At 40.7% G+C, this 15,189-nt stretch overlaps 1 protein-coding gene across 1 annotated transcript in view; it reads right to left on the bottom strand.

The window, feature by feature from the left end:
- Positions 1-15,189, bottom strand: part of insra (insulin receptor a) — a 54,257-nt gene that overhangs the window by 29,251 nt on the left and 9,817 nt on the right. Inside the window, exon 2 of the mRNA XM_026150677.1 lies at positions 13,115-13,663. Coding sequence (XP_026006462.1) covers positions 13,115-13,663 — 549 coding nt within the window. The remainder of the gene's footprint in view (positions 1-13,114; positions 13,664-15,189) is intronic.

Here is a 15,189-nt window from a genome sequence, read left to right as displayed (position 1 = left end):
AAACACAGTAAATTAGATGAGTGGTAGCTCTGATCAATAAACATTGTTCTAATAAACTTATTTCAAATTACTGTGGCCACTGTAATCATCTAGAAAGAATCTGATATTGTGAAAGCTATAGATTAGACAAAACCAAAACTCTGATGGGTTTGACATAATGTGTTGCTATAACGATCAAAGCATATGTATGCATGTATCGTATCTGGGCCGATCTAATCAAAACTTTACACAAACATCGTCAAGCAAACAGCGATTATTATTTTTTAAAACATTTATTACAAATCCCAATTTTTTCCATTTTCATATTCATGTCCCTCCTACAAATGTCATGATCTCCAGCTTTATTTTGAGGATGTCATTTAAGTTAGGATCTGGATATTTTACACTCCAACATAACCGTCGGGTGTTGTTTTTTTTTTTCAGCCAAAAAATTTAAACCAAAAAAAAAACCCAAAAAAACCAAAAAAACCCAAAATAAACACTATTAATAATTTAAAAAAATCCTCAAACAAAAAGACAGCAGAATCTGAGTGTCAGCTATTCTGAACTTGAGTCTTCTTCTGAGCTTGAATTTATTTCAATGATTTAGTCTTGCCGAACAGAAAGAACTCAAAGTAGTCAATAATGTGTCTTGAATTTATTAAAACTACCTGCATCCAATCTTATTCAAACTAAAGCCACTTATGCCACAGGAGACAAAAAAAAGAGCTGTTGTGTCATTGGGACTTTTCAAAGAGCAACGGTTAACGAGCCAGGTTTATTTGTCTCGTTTAAAAACTTGTCAGCTGATCTGACTCAGCAGCAGCAGCAGCAGCAGGGCTCGGTTAAGACGACTACGAGAGCAACAGGAACCGTAAACAATTTCATTAACTGCCTCCGGCCTCAGTTAATAGAACAAAAACACATAAACAACATGGAAAAGCACTTTTTGTTTTTAATGTTGCGCCGCCATCTCTGTCATCTGAAGGCAGGATATCCACTCTGTCCGTGACTGGAATAGAAATGATAAACAGCGCGCTCATTGATGGGTAATTGCGCTTCCTGCTGGACAGGCAAATGACGCACGCCACAGCCTTGAATCTTAATTTCCCGCCAGGGTTCAATGCCAGGGTCAAATAACGACTACCTGTTATGACATCAAAAGCATGTATGTTATTAATGCAACGTCACAACGTCTTTAATAATCTTCTTACTCGTGATTAACGCTGTCAAAGGGCATCCAAACCAATCACCATCAGTTTTTTCCTTTCTTTTTTAAGCAGATAACATCTTATTTGACTTGTTTAGAAAGGAAAACCAAGGTTACTGTTGCTGTTATATAAAATTCTTTTTTTACTTATGATTCCTAAATCTTTGAAAGTGCATATGTTTTAGGTTTCTAGCAGAACCAAGAACAGACTTTGTGGAACGAAAAGAAAATCTCTGAAAACCATAAAGAGAGTTAGGGATTTTCTGAGCACGCAAATAATGAACATCTGCTTGGAAAAACACCCGATATCACAAAGGAAGATAAAACAAAAGCAGCCATCTCAAGGAGTTATTATTTCGCAAGGAGCAGCCATTATTCAAGCAAATGAGAAGCTTTACTTATTCACCACCTTTAAGGCACCAGGATGCCAAAATTAATTATAACCGAGTCTCTAAATCTGCTTCCTTTCACCGAAGACCGTTTTCAAGAGCACTCTTTACGTGGCATTTTGTTATTTTGTGATTTATTTGTAGCCCCGGGTACAAAACAAAACATAACAGGGCTCGGCTCTGACGCATCAGTGCCATTTTATGGAGTGAGGTGTTATGGATTTATACAACAGTGATATTTTTTGCTCCACCGCTCATTGAAGATCACACGCATACCTCACACTCGGCTCAAGAACAAAAACAATCTGGCACAGGAAAAAAATATCACCACTGCAACGCAAATGTTATCCACCCTGATCACGCGGCACTTGAACGACAAGGAACTGCTAAAACATCTGGATCGAAGCTGCATGTAACTTGTTTCTTTTTATCTCCTCTTAACATATTATTCAATAAGCTGTAAAACTGTGGCGAGATGTTTCAAATCCACTATGGCGATGGTGAGCGTGCACGCCGCTGAAGAAACGCCTGTCGGCCCTGCTTTAACAGATGCCTGAGATGTCTGGGATTCCATGGGAAAGGCTCCAGTAGCTGAACGGAGAGGGTTTGCAGGGTGCAGCTCCACAACACTGAGTGCCAGAGCACTTAAGTCAGCTCAAAGAAATAGACTTGTGGTGCGTGTATTGGGGGTTCTGAGGCTAGCTTTATGCTGGTGAAATAGTACTCTGCGACCATGAAGAGCATAGTTGTAGCTGAGGGGGGAAGAAAAAAAGAGGAACAAGTTTTAATGACTGGCGCATTTGTCCCATCTTTTCTGCCCTCCCTCCCCACTTCCTGCCCAATTCCAAATTGAACTTCTGTGATACCAATAAGGTCAAAGGAGTCAGAATTTATACACAATTTATCAGCTAACTGGGTTTTAAGGTCCTCATACATCACTGCACAGCTCAACTACTGTATTGTGAACCGAGCTGGTGTTTGCCATGGCCAACTCAAATAAACAGCAACCTCAGTTCAGCAGCTTTGCTCACTTATTTTACTTCAAAGCAACTTTGAGCATTTTATCGATCCTTCCTCTGATAGATGTGCTCTCGTTCTTGCATAACTTTTCCAAAATGCACCGCTTTGTTGCACTGGTTCTGAAAGGCGCTTCTTAAATGTAGTTTTGGTTATTTCTAAGTAAAAAGACAACTCCATCTGTGGTGCGATAAAAAAGAAAGAAAGAAAGAAAACCAAATAGCTCACAGATGAGATGCACACTGGCAAAGAAGCACAGCGGAAACATAAATAAAAGAAAGGGAATTCAGACATAAAATTGGGATTGTGCTGCTTCTTTTGGATGGAAAAAAAAAAACAGCTTCTGGTCCAAATTTGTGACGTCACTAAACAGCAGTTTCAATCCTTTAATAAAACCACAGCAGCCTGTATTAAGGAGGTGTGATACATTGTGCACAGTGTAAGTGAGTCAGCTTGTGTTAGCGTGTGTTTAAAGGTAGAAAAGCTGTTTAGGCTCATCAAGGACACGCCGTCTTTCACACACGGATCTGGATTTTCTACCTTTGTTTTAGTTTAAATACCATTTAATTTACGTCTTGCAGCTGGGGTGTGCAGAAAGCTACAGATTTAAGCTTTCAGGATTAATATTATATAAATCATAGGAAATCAGCGTGAACGAGTGCCGTGTGTGAGAAAAAAAGATTCATGGGATGAGTGGAAGGAAAAATACCAGTTTAGCTCTCAAGTTTCATGACAAAGATGGAGACACCTGCGGAGTCATAGTTTAAAATAAAAATATTAGCGATGAGTCATTTAAGACACTTTGATGAAGCTTTTTTAAAAGATTTTCTCAGAGGTGACTCAATTTTCCCAAATAATAAAACTTGGTTAGAAAATCCTTCATTTCCTTACAAACAGCTTTACGAGCAGCGAAGTTTGTCTTTTTTTCTGCGAGCTAAACTCTCCACAGGTCAGCCTTCAGTATTTTGGTCTCATAAAAGTGTCTGCCGCTACTGAGGCGACACTCTAGGCCTCAACGTCCATTCATAACCTCGGAGAGGAAGCGGACCACAAAGACAGGAAACAATTGGGAAGAACACTCCGTGAACTTCTACAACCACCATTGTTTAGAATGGAAAGGGATTATGGCGCCAGCGCTGACTGCTGCGTGATGGACCTGCGACAAGGTCGACACAGAGGACTGGCTTGAGGTCAACGGCGAGGTGGGGCCCCATTCCCTTACCCCCATGGTGGCTTTGCTTTTCCTTCCGATACGGCCTGCATGAATAACTGATGCGTTCATATCCACGATTACACCACAATGTTACTCCCGTGTTTCCTAGCAGCAAGACTAAACAATGGCCGCCCGCTCTGTCTGCACACACACACACTGGCAGAGGTTATGTCCCCGTGTGATTTATAGTCCGTCTGTTACACAGACACACTGACCCTGACAAATCTCCCAGTTCATCTCATGATTGGAGCGCAGATATACATGGCATGAGCCCAGGGTTATTTTGGGCGCTCCATTTCAAGCGAGGTCCGGCACACGATCGTCACCTGACCCGCTCGGGCTGTTTCGCAACAATTCCCCGATTGTCAGAGAATCAGCCTGCACACACGTTGAATTTGAGGCAGGCTGTGTCTCTGCAGAGAGCTGTACTCCACCTCATGGATGCTTATTAATTATGTAGCAGACACAGGTGAAAGTTGCTGTGGTGGCAGGGGAGGAGGAGGATGAGGATGGTACCCGCTGAGTGTCGCATCTCTGGCAGAGACTATGAACTCCTAAAACACTGTTTCTCCAGCGTCCTTCAAGCAGTATTTAGCAGTCTAATATAAAGATCTCTGATACCAAACACAGCAATTTAATGCTCGCCTAAGTAGTGTATGATGGAAAGCTATATCACATTTCTGTTGAGACTTTGCAATAAGTCTGACAACTTTTTATGTAATCAATTAATTAAACAGTACCCAGATACCCTGTAGAACACAGATGGGTGGAATATCCAATGACAATTTAATTTTTTGCCCTTTATGAGCCTCTGCAGGGAGCAGTGGTGACAGTGTTAGTTTCAAATCTCAAAGCTTTGAAACTGTCAACTGACTGGCAATCACACTTTCCGTTTGCGCCAAGCAGCCTGCACGAGTATATTCACACATTTTTGTAGCCAGTGCGGCTGCGTTTGTGCGGCGAAAGACACACTTAAAGCCCGCCCAGCTCTGTTTCTCTTTTATATCACTGATAAAACAGTGGATGCGCATACTGAAGTCTGCACGTGAGCAAGAGTTGAGACAGCTTTTTTTTCTCGGCTCTGTATGATGAGCTCAGCATTTTGTTTGTAAGAGCCAGCCAATCAGAAGGAAAAAGACTGAGGCACTAAAACAGCTTGTTTCAGACAAAAGACGCCGAGCCCAGTGTAAGAGAAATAAGGATTATTTTGAACTATGAATCCTGAAAAATGCTAAATGAGCATTATAGGTCTACTTTTTATGACTTTTTAGCCTCTCAATGACAGATAATGCCTCAATAAACCTTCATTTCAGTAAATGTGATTCTTCATGTTCCTCAAATCAGAGCTAAACTGTTAGCTGGTAAGTGAAACACTGCGCACTAATCCAATTTGTTTGTTATTTCTTCAGGCACATTCGCCTTACAAATTAAAAGACTACTAGATAAGAAAGACTAGGGGACAGCGAAGAAGCAACGCTGCATTTAATTCCTCATCCCTCTCTCTCATGTATAAAAGGACAAATCTGACAGACACATTGGAGAAATGTCTGTCAGCAGCGTTAAACAGTGGAAAATATTAGGATCATCAGTGGAAGTCCCGGATTTCTTATTGAAGCACATCCAATATTTTCAGCTGCCAGCCCCTTTAAGGACTCAGGCTTAGCTGACTTAACAGCCAAACGAGCCGTGCCACATAACAGCCATTACCAAACCATAATCAAATGCCCATTATCTTCAGTTGAGCGTTGGCAAGAAACAGCACTTCATTAAAAAGAAAACAGACTCAAGTACAACATTCCCCCTCGTGCCAGCTCACAATTTCAGTTTTTAAAAGGAAAATAAAGGCCTGGTTTGTTTCGCCTCTCAGACAAAAAGCCAGAAGACTTCAGATATTAACAGAAATATGCACAGAGGAAGGAGCATTGTAACCATCGACTGTTAGTGGCGACCACGTCTTTCAAAGTGGGCGTCGATATTTTCTTTGGCATAAAGGCGCTGATTTGGTTTGCGCCACATTAGATGTCTCTTTAAAAAGACGTGCACGTATTCAGCTTGTGGAGACCATGTGGCCATAGAAGCACGTTCACACTGACCCTTGTGAGGTTCAGCTGATCTCAGTGTGCATGGATGGTTTAAGTACAGGACAAAGCAGTTGCATTTAATAAGAGATTTTACAGCTAAATTACAGCCTACACACGAACCATACGTAGTGCCATTCACATAACCTAACAATGACACCAAACGATGAGGTGAGAGGACAGTACACTTATTGCACCATTATTCAACTGGCTTCATTTATTTCAGGGTCACTTGTTGCAGATTTGAAGGAAACTGTTCTGTAAATTACTTTCCTGGTCACAGAAAGAAAAATATGTGCGTCTGTGGATCAATTAACAATGATCACATTTTTAAACTACATTCTATAAGCTTAATATTTGTCTATAATAGTGCATTAAGCCTGTCCCGTAGCCAAAACATGCCTTTTTAAATAAGGCCTGCAGGTTTGTTTCTGAATGACCTGACTGGTTGGCTTGCCTGTTGAAGTGTCTGCTCCTGATGGATTGTTTTGTAACAGCTTACTGTTTAAAGCCTTGTAACTCTGGTGCTGACAGAAACTGACAGCATCATCATCATCATCATCATCTCGGTCCTGTCACTGGCCTCCAGACTCTTTCTATTCCTTCTGTATTTGTCGAGTACGTTTCTTTTCCTCCTCCTGTTCTGTGTGTGTTCTAGGGAGTTTATGCCCAGTACATGTCTTGTGTCTTGTTTGTTCACTTAGGGTTAGGCAGCATTCCTTTCTGCAACAACATCTCTGTTCTGTTTGTTCACTTTGGCTTTAATGCACCGCGGAGTGCGCTGCTTTCGGTTTAATGTCATGTTTTCTCTTATATGAATAAATAAATCACTCTTCGCTGATAAACCTGTGGTTACCCTCGGTTACACTGCAACTCCCTTTATTCTTTTATATTAACCTACTTTACAGAAAAATGGGGAAAATACAAACATTGCACTTCATTTGACTTCATTTCACAGTACAGTTCTGTTGTACCGTGTCACGAATGATGCTGTAAGCAAGTCTAACGAGTGTCTAGCGGTGACGATACAGCTCCAGTGTCCTGGCACATTTCCCCAGGCTAATTTTAGGTGAATATTTGGTTACTGGTGTTGAATAGTGACGTGGCATGTCTTAACCTGTACAGAAGCGGAGCACCGATGGAGTTCGGCCTTAACCCTCCAAACAACATCCAGGCTACAAGAGAGTGTGATTTTAGTTAAAAAGAGCTAAAATAAAATACATATAATTGACTTTTATTTAACATTATTATTTACCTTTTATGTTTATGTGTTATTATTCAGGTTATTTGATATAATGACTTCAAAGCATAGTCTGTTTTGGGCCTAAGTAAATACAGTTACTAATTAATCCACAACTTAGCTGTCTAATTGGGGGGTGATTGTGTCATTTTCTGTAAAAATTAAAAAATAAAACAAAAACATTTTTGTATCTTGGAATGACTAAACTACAGAAACACTAGTGCACTGTACGTGGATGTGTATTTTCTGTCTGGCATTTAGTTTTAATGAAACTTCATAACAAACAGAATTGAAGCTGAAATTGGACATTTCAAAGAGCAAATTGCAAATATAAAGAAGGGAGCAGGGCGGTGTCTCATGTTTGCCACTATTACGGCTGTTTACATGGTGTTTTTTTGCGCCCCTGTAGCTAAATCTAATCAAATTTGGTAATGAGCATCTCCGGTAACCGTGCTTTGCCACTATGCTGAACGGAAGCTTCCAATTTGGGGTAAAAAGGAGGGGGAATCTGCAGCGGCTGCTCGCCGAGAGGCTCAAATTACCCCTGATATAGAAGCAGGGAAGAGAAATGGGTTGTTACTCCAAACATGGGAGCCGAGCCAAGCCTCGTGGTTGCGCAGCTTTGTTTCGTGCTGTTGTACAGACTGCAGAAAGAATGTGTGTGTGTGTGTGTGTGTGTGTGTGTGTGTGTGTGTAAGAGACCCACAGTCACCCCTGGCACTTAACCACTGTCTATCCAAAGCTTCCTTTAAAAATAACAGTATCACAGTATGATAAATTTTAGTTCTTCTTTTACAACAAAATAAAAAAGCAAAAAGCAGTAAAAGTGATTAATTATTATGCATTAGAAAGAGGTTACATTACATTTTTCTTTTATTATCAGGTGTATTCCTGTGTTTATATTTAACATGCATGCATGTTCCTTTGTGTAAATCATCATGGAAATAAATGCAGCAAGTTTTTGGAAAGCCTCTAACTTGAAGCACTCCTGTAGGTCTATAAAAAGCAGTGACAGAGTACATCAGAAGAGGACACCGAATGCAACACTGTGCCCTGTGGTTCTAGCTGGAGCTTAACAGGTCTTTTTCATGCTTTAGTGAAAGTAGGCAAAAAAAAAACCGCAGGTCACAGACCACAATACCGCAGGCCCATGATTGGAGATCAGTGCTTGCCAGCCAACATCTGGCCTTGATTCATTGTCTCGATTAGGAAATCATCGGTGAGACTTTTTATTTAAACACTTCCGGATTAAGATTCACCGCCACCGCAAACTGACAACAGGTCTTCTGAGCCGATTCTGCAGATACTTCAGACGGACTTCAGATGGCTGTGAACCAAGTGGCCACAAGCAAAAAAGTCATTAGTGGAAAAACTATAAACACACTTCTCAGTGGCAAAGGCGCTGATGAGCGTAATAATGGGGCCGCGCTCAGCGCAACAGAAACTACCGCTGCTGCAAACAAACACTGGTTCAGTGGACTTGTTAAACTAATCTAGGCAGTCCCAGTTTTTCAGTGGGAGCCGAAACTCACACCAGTGCCAAACAATCAGCCACAACCTCAGTTTCATGACTGTTAATATTCAAATTTCACTGCCATTGATCAGTGGCCATGAGTATTATTCACTGACACTTGGGAAATGGCTACAATTACAGCTAGGGCTGCTCGATTATGGCAAAAATGATAATCACGATTATTTTCACTGAAATTGAGATCTCGATTATTTGACGATATTTATTTAACAATAACAATGTATTGAATAATGACTTTAAAGATTGTCAAAAAATAATATAAAATAGTGTGCAAATACTGATAACAGTGCAAATGTTTGCAATATAAAAAATAAATGAAAAATGTAAACATCTATGTTTAGTGAACTTTGCAGTGTTGCTCTGTGGTGCAGCTACGACACTGTAGCAGAGTTTACACACTATGTCTACTTGATCCACGTCTGACTCCGCGAACCCATAATGTTTCCACACCACTGAAGTTTTTTTTTTACCTCTCTTTTCAACCAACGGCAGTCACTCTCCTCTCCAAATAACTTCTGCTTAGCTTTCCGAGCTTCCCTCGGGTCCTCTTAATCAGCGATCCCCAACCCCCGGGCCTCGGACCGGTACCGGTCCGTGAGTCGTTTGGTACCGGGCCGCGAGAGTTGAGGCTCCGGTGTGAAATGTATAGTTTTCAGGGTTTTTAATCGGTTTTCAGTGTTATTTTGTTATCGTTTTTATCGTTTACTCTGTTTTCCTTGGTCTTTTCACGTGTGTTATGAATAAATTTTCTTTTTTTCAGTACCAGTACTAGTTTTATTTTGTTGTATTTATCCGCGACACTTTAAAGGCCGGTCCGTGAAAATATTGTCGGGCATAAACCGGTCCGTGGCGCAAAAAAGGTTGGGGACCGCTGCTCTTAATTGTTGTGACACGTGTTCGAAATGCAGAGAGGTGCGCTCGATTTGCCACACGGAGCAGCACGAGAGTAAAGCACGAGGGAGGGGCTAATAATCGGCTCAGGCATTTTTGGTTTGGTTTAGGTTGAAAGCCCAGATCGTAATCGTGATTAAAATTCGATTAATTGAGCAGCCCTAATTACAGCACTCTAGCATGGTGGAGGATCCACTCTTAAGGCACCTCCTCAGTTCAGCGTCACTACTCCCTGTCCAGGATATCCATCCTCATCACCGAAGGAGGGACCGCTGGCATGTAGGTGTAAACAGACAGTATAGTAATGAGGTAGCTCTTCTGTGTTGTGCCATCAACTTAGCTAGAGGTTGTTTGGTTTTCCTGATACTCTTCATTCTCTCTGGTTGTTTATATACTACTACTGTATTTTGTGCTCTCTTCTCTTTCCCCTCTTTCCCAACCAGTCACAACAGATGGCTGCCCCTCCCCGAGCCCAGGTTTCTTCCTGTTAAGTGGGAGTTTTTCCTTCCCAGTGTCACCAAGTGCTTGCTTATGGAGATCAAGTGATTTGGGGGGTTTCTTTTTAATATCGTAGGGTCTTTACTTACAATATAAAGCCCCTTGAGTTCAGTTGTTGGTGTAGTGTGTTATTTGGGGGTTGAAAGGCACAGAGATGCTGTGTTTGGAGCTGTACCGATAATCTTGACACATATGGGATCTCCAGTGGCTTCACCTGAAACTTTACGGTTCATAAACCTGAGACTGAAGAAGACACTCAGATGAGTGATGAAACGTTTCTCCCACTGAAAGCGCTGCATGCAGACGAACAGAATCAACTTTCTGGGATTTCCTTACCTGGATTATTGAGCATGCATCAGGACATAATGTAGGCAGCGTTGTGTAATGATATGGGCCGACACCCATGTGTAAAACTCTTCTCAGCACTTGAACTTGAACTCTTTATGTGTAAATTGGTGGGCTCCTTGTTGTACAGTAAAAGGCACAATGTACGTTAGACATCATGAACATTCATGATGTCTAACGTCTTCTATACAACGTCCCCACAACATAAGAAATGACGACACTACAGTTTATTGAGAGTAAACATTCACAGACTAACTGGAAAGGTGTTGCATCACATTAGAGTACAGTTCAGGCAACATTGACACAGAGCTTGGCCTACTTAACTTACCCTAGCACATGACAGAGGTCTGACATTTCAACATCAAGAAGGAGCGACATGCCCATTTTTGTTTTGTTATGTCTCTGTATTTTATATTTATGAGATTTACTCTGACACAAAGACATGTTTTGTTTCTAACAAATACCCTCATCAGCTCTTATTTAAGTTGAACTGAACTCTGTAAAAGCTGGATGGGTAAGACGTGTGGCAAAAGCCAATGGAAATATTGATGTACCAATGAAAAGAAGCTGAGAAGGGCTCTGCAAAGCTGCCACTAATCGCTGGCAAAAATCATAACAAACTAAAAGGCAAATCTAATTTTTAATGTTAGACACAGTTTCTTATACAATCATGGAAAAAAAAAAACAAAAAAAAAAAACACATGATTTTTTGACTGCTGCAAACACTAAATGGTGACATAAAGGGGAGAAAAACTGAGCCAAGTTGATCTCCAGATAAAAATGGTGGCTCGTAAATAGATCTCAACTTGAGATAGAGAAATCTGGACATTATTTAACAATAATCATTATAAAAAGATCTGAACATTTCGATAACTCCCTTGATTAAAATTGTTGAAGGAAACAAATGCATTGAAACACAATAGCCCTCACTTGGTTTTATGTTTCGATGGAATTTCATTTTATTATGACTTTAAATCCACAATTACACTGAAAAATCAAGCTATGAAGGAGATTTTGCTGCATTACATTTTGTACTGAAGCCCTTGTTTTGTGTTGTGCTATGTTGTAAATCCAGGGCACAATTTTCCTTTACATCGGTGACCTTTCAGCTGTCACTCCCCATTAGGCTCAGCTCGAGCCAAAAAGAGAGCCTTTGGTCAACAACAGAAGCAAAAGCAATTCACCTGTGTGGAAATAACAAATATCTTTCAACAAAATGAGCACAGCTTGGGCTCTGGCAGCCCACAAGTCAAGCTCAACCAGCAATCAGTGCCACAACACATCAGCCGATGCTTCAGCTGAGTTCCTTCTGCACATCCTATTGGCAAAGATCATATGCAATGCCAGTTAAGATGCTTCAGCCTGCATACAAAAACCTACTTTAACTGCACCACCTGTGCTTTAAGCCATTTTACAATCAGTCTGCTGTCATTAATGCCTGCTATGTCACAAGGAGCTCCTGTGGTGCCCTCCATGCCCTTTCATGGTATCCACACGGCCATGCTATCCATACAGGTAGCCATGTTCTTTTGTTCATATTAATATCAATAAGGGTATAAGCACACAATAGAAACGGGTCAATGTCAAACTGCATCATTCAAGAATGATCACACAGCCGAATACACACGACCTCAAACATTGTTAGTGAAAACTGGACATTATCCTCCTCGTGAAGGCCAGATTTATTGCAGGACTATTTTTTTGAGACCTTTCAAGTTTTATCTTTGTATATCTAAACTGTCAAGTGTAGATTTAGAAGTGAATTTGAATTTCCAATGAATTTGTATTTAAAAAACATTTGTTATAAAAGAAGGCTTGTGACTATCTGAGTCACTGAAAAGTTCAGGATGAATGGGTAGGTGGAATGGTGTTTCACTGGATGGATGGATGGATGGATTGAACTTTCAAGTTAAATGCCTTTTAACTATTACTGACTAAGGAGATTCTGCCATCTTAGTACTTTTAAACCTCAGCGCTGCATTTAATACCGAGATACATCTTCTCAAATGCCCTTTTTTCTATTTCATATGCTCCCCCTTGCTCATTTAAAAAAAAATTTTTTATTATTATTTATTACTTATTATTTATTTTTGCGTTTCACTTATATGCAGATGACTTGAAGATTTACGTGCCACTCAAACATCAATTCTTCTGAAGGCCCTGCTGCGCTGTTTCGGGAGATATTTGGACATGGATGGCTTTAAATGTTCTTAACTTAAATGAACAGAAAGCAGAGGTCAGTGTTCGGTGCTCCTGACTTTGACCTCAGCCCTTTAAAAATGTTTTTTAAAAAATCCTTTGCAAGGAATCTAGAAGTGTGTAACAACAATCCAAGTTTTGAGAAACCTTTGCAGTTTTTTCACCAAAACTGTGAATCAAACTGGCCAACATTGGTACTTCTCTGACATTAGACACCTGAAAACCATTTTTAATGTTTGGCTTCTAAATGCTTGAGTTCAGAGTTCCTTTTATTTGTGTTGTTTTTACTCGGATTTTCTCACTTTGTTTCCTTTCTTAAAGGCTATCATTTTGTCCTTTGTTTTATGTTATTTGATTTTATTTATTTTTTGTTTTTAATACAGCACTTTAGTCAACAGCTGCTGCTTTTTAAATGTGGTATATAAACAAACTTGACTTGACATGGATGAATGGATGTGTTAATAGGTGATTGCATCACAGATAGCACACGTTTTAGTAGATAATCTTAATAAAAAGCTGCTTACTTCTCTGACAGTGGTTGTGGGTCCAGCAGCGTTCACTGAAGTGCCCATTGAGGGTGGTCGTCTGGCAGGTGGTCTTTCCGACTGCCGCCCCTGGACACACATCGCCGCACTCTCTGTCATTCTTGTTGGCCACGATGTAGTTGTCCTCCACCGAGTCCAGGATCTTGGACCAGTCCAGGGTGGAGAGATAGCAGAGATCAGGGTTCTTCTCAATTCTCACAGCTCCTCTGGTGATGTTCATCAAACTGTGAAGGCCGATCTCGCGCAACTGGAGCATCTCAAACACAACCAGGGCATAGTTGAAGAAGAGGTTGTTGCCTCTGATGACCGTCAGGTTGGGGAAGAGTTCGCTAAGGCTCTCTAGCCCGTAAACTCTGAAGAGCAACAGATAGTCGGTGATGACTGTCAGCTTGGGGAAACTTATGCCTCTGAAATCCTCAGGCCTGGTCCTGAACATGAGTAGGATCTTCAGGTGGCCTTCAATCACAGTACAATTCTCGAGCGTCCGCAGGTTGGTCACATTGTTGCGGATGTCCTTGCTTGGACAAACTGAAAAGAGAATCAGAAAGACAGAAACATATTCTTTAGAAACGAGTTCTAGTGTCACATACAGAATAATAAACAGTAAATTGGTGGAGAGGTTCAAATGTACAGTACGCCATTAAGAGTGACGAAACTGTGATGCGTTTCAGAAAAATGTTTTGGCTCTTGGGTGTGAAGACAAAAAAAATTTCTAAGGACAATTAATCTTATGTGTTGTCTGCTCTTCTCAGTGCCGAACGTGCATTACACAAGATGTCTGCTCTGTGCACAGGAAAAACAAGGTCGAAGAAGTAAGACGTGACAGATGGGGGGGAAAATAGATCTCTTGATAATTAGGAGATATTTCTTTCCTGAAGAAAATATGTGGCTATGTCCCTAACTTTGATAAAGACCAGACCATCTTCCTTGACATTTTGTTTAGCAACCACATATCTGTCTGTGAGCCTCTGTCAAATATGGAGCGCTGTCATCAACGTGAGGCTATGCTCATCCTTGGTTATGCCGAGTTGATTTGTGGAGTTGCTTCTGTAACTCAAGACCATAAAAAACATTAGCTAATGCATTAAAAATATTTGTCCTTGGTAATGGCCATGTATTGCACCAGTAGCAGATTTGTGGCTTTGTCAGTGCTCACCCAGACACATGATCCTGTTCGATGAGAAATTCCTTAACTATGCCACCCCGCAGACGGGTTACATGTTTTTCTGTCTACTGTATCGCTGTGACGCAACACGTGAGATTAATGTTAGCCAGAAACTATCATTCGTCTGTCAAGTGTTATTTTGACACCACTGCTTATGTTTAGTCCAAAACTCAACAATATTACAGCTAACCCTAAGAACCACAGCAGTTTCTGGGTATTTTTTTGAAATCCTCTCACATTTTTACTCACCCTGAACTAAGTTTCCTGACCTGCATATTTATGTAAACAGAACATGCCCAGCTTGAAATAGAAAGAATTAAAAAATAAGGCATGAATTAAAAGATTTTGGACTTTTGATGACTCTGCCAGGTGTAAGAGTCATGCAGACATAAAATTACTTTTATTACTTGCAGCAGAAATTAAGAAATATTAATAAATAAATTGATTTCGTCAGCTTTAGATGAATGTCCAGTGTGTTGCAAGAGCTACAAAAAAAACAGGGAGTTGAGTATAAAGAAAACTAAAGGTAATTTCCTAAAATGCCTTTTTTCAAATGAGCCAAACTCTTAACCTCATGGAAGTGCTATATGGGTCACCCCAGCCTTAGTCATGCTGGAGGTGTGCGGCCTGCTGAGAGTGGACTGCATTTGTTTACCAAAGGACCAACCGCTGAGCCGGGGACATCAACCAGTCAACCGGTCAGCCGTGTGGAGACGAATGTAACCACTAGGTGTACTTGTCTTTATGGCCGCAGCTCATTTTACACCTTCTGTTGCATAACAGTACAAGACAAGCAGAGCACAAACACGGAGTCCAATCACCGGGAGACTGAACAACAAGCGTTTCACTTTGTAACCTTAACCAGGAAGCTAATTCTCCAGCACTTATC

This window comes from Astatotilapia calliptera, chromosome 18, assembly GCF_900246225.1.
Source record: "Astatotilapia calliptera chromosome 18, fAstCal1.2, whole genome shotgun sequence".
Classification (NCBI taxonomy): domain Eukaryota; kingdom Metazoa; phylum Chordata; class Actinopteri; order Cichliformes; family Cichlidae; genus Astatotilapia; species Astatotilapia calliptera.
This window is presented reverse-complemented; position numbering and strand designations above follow the sequence as displayed.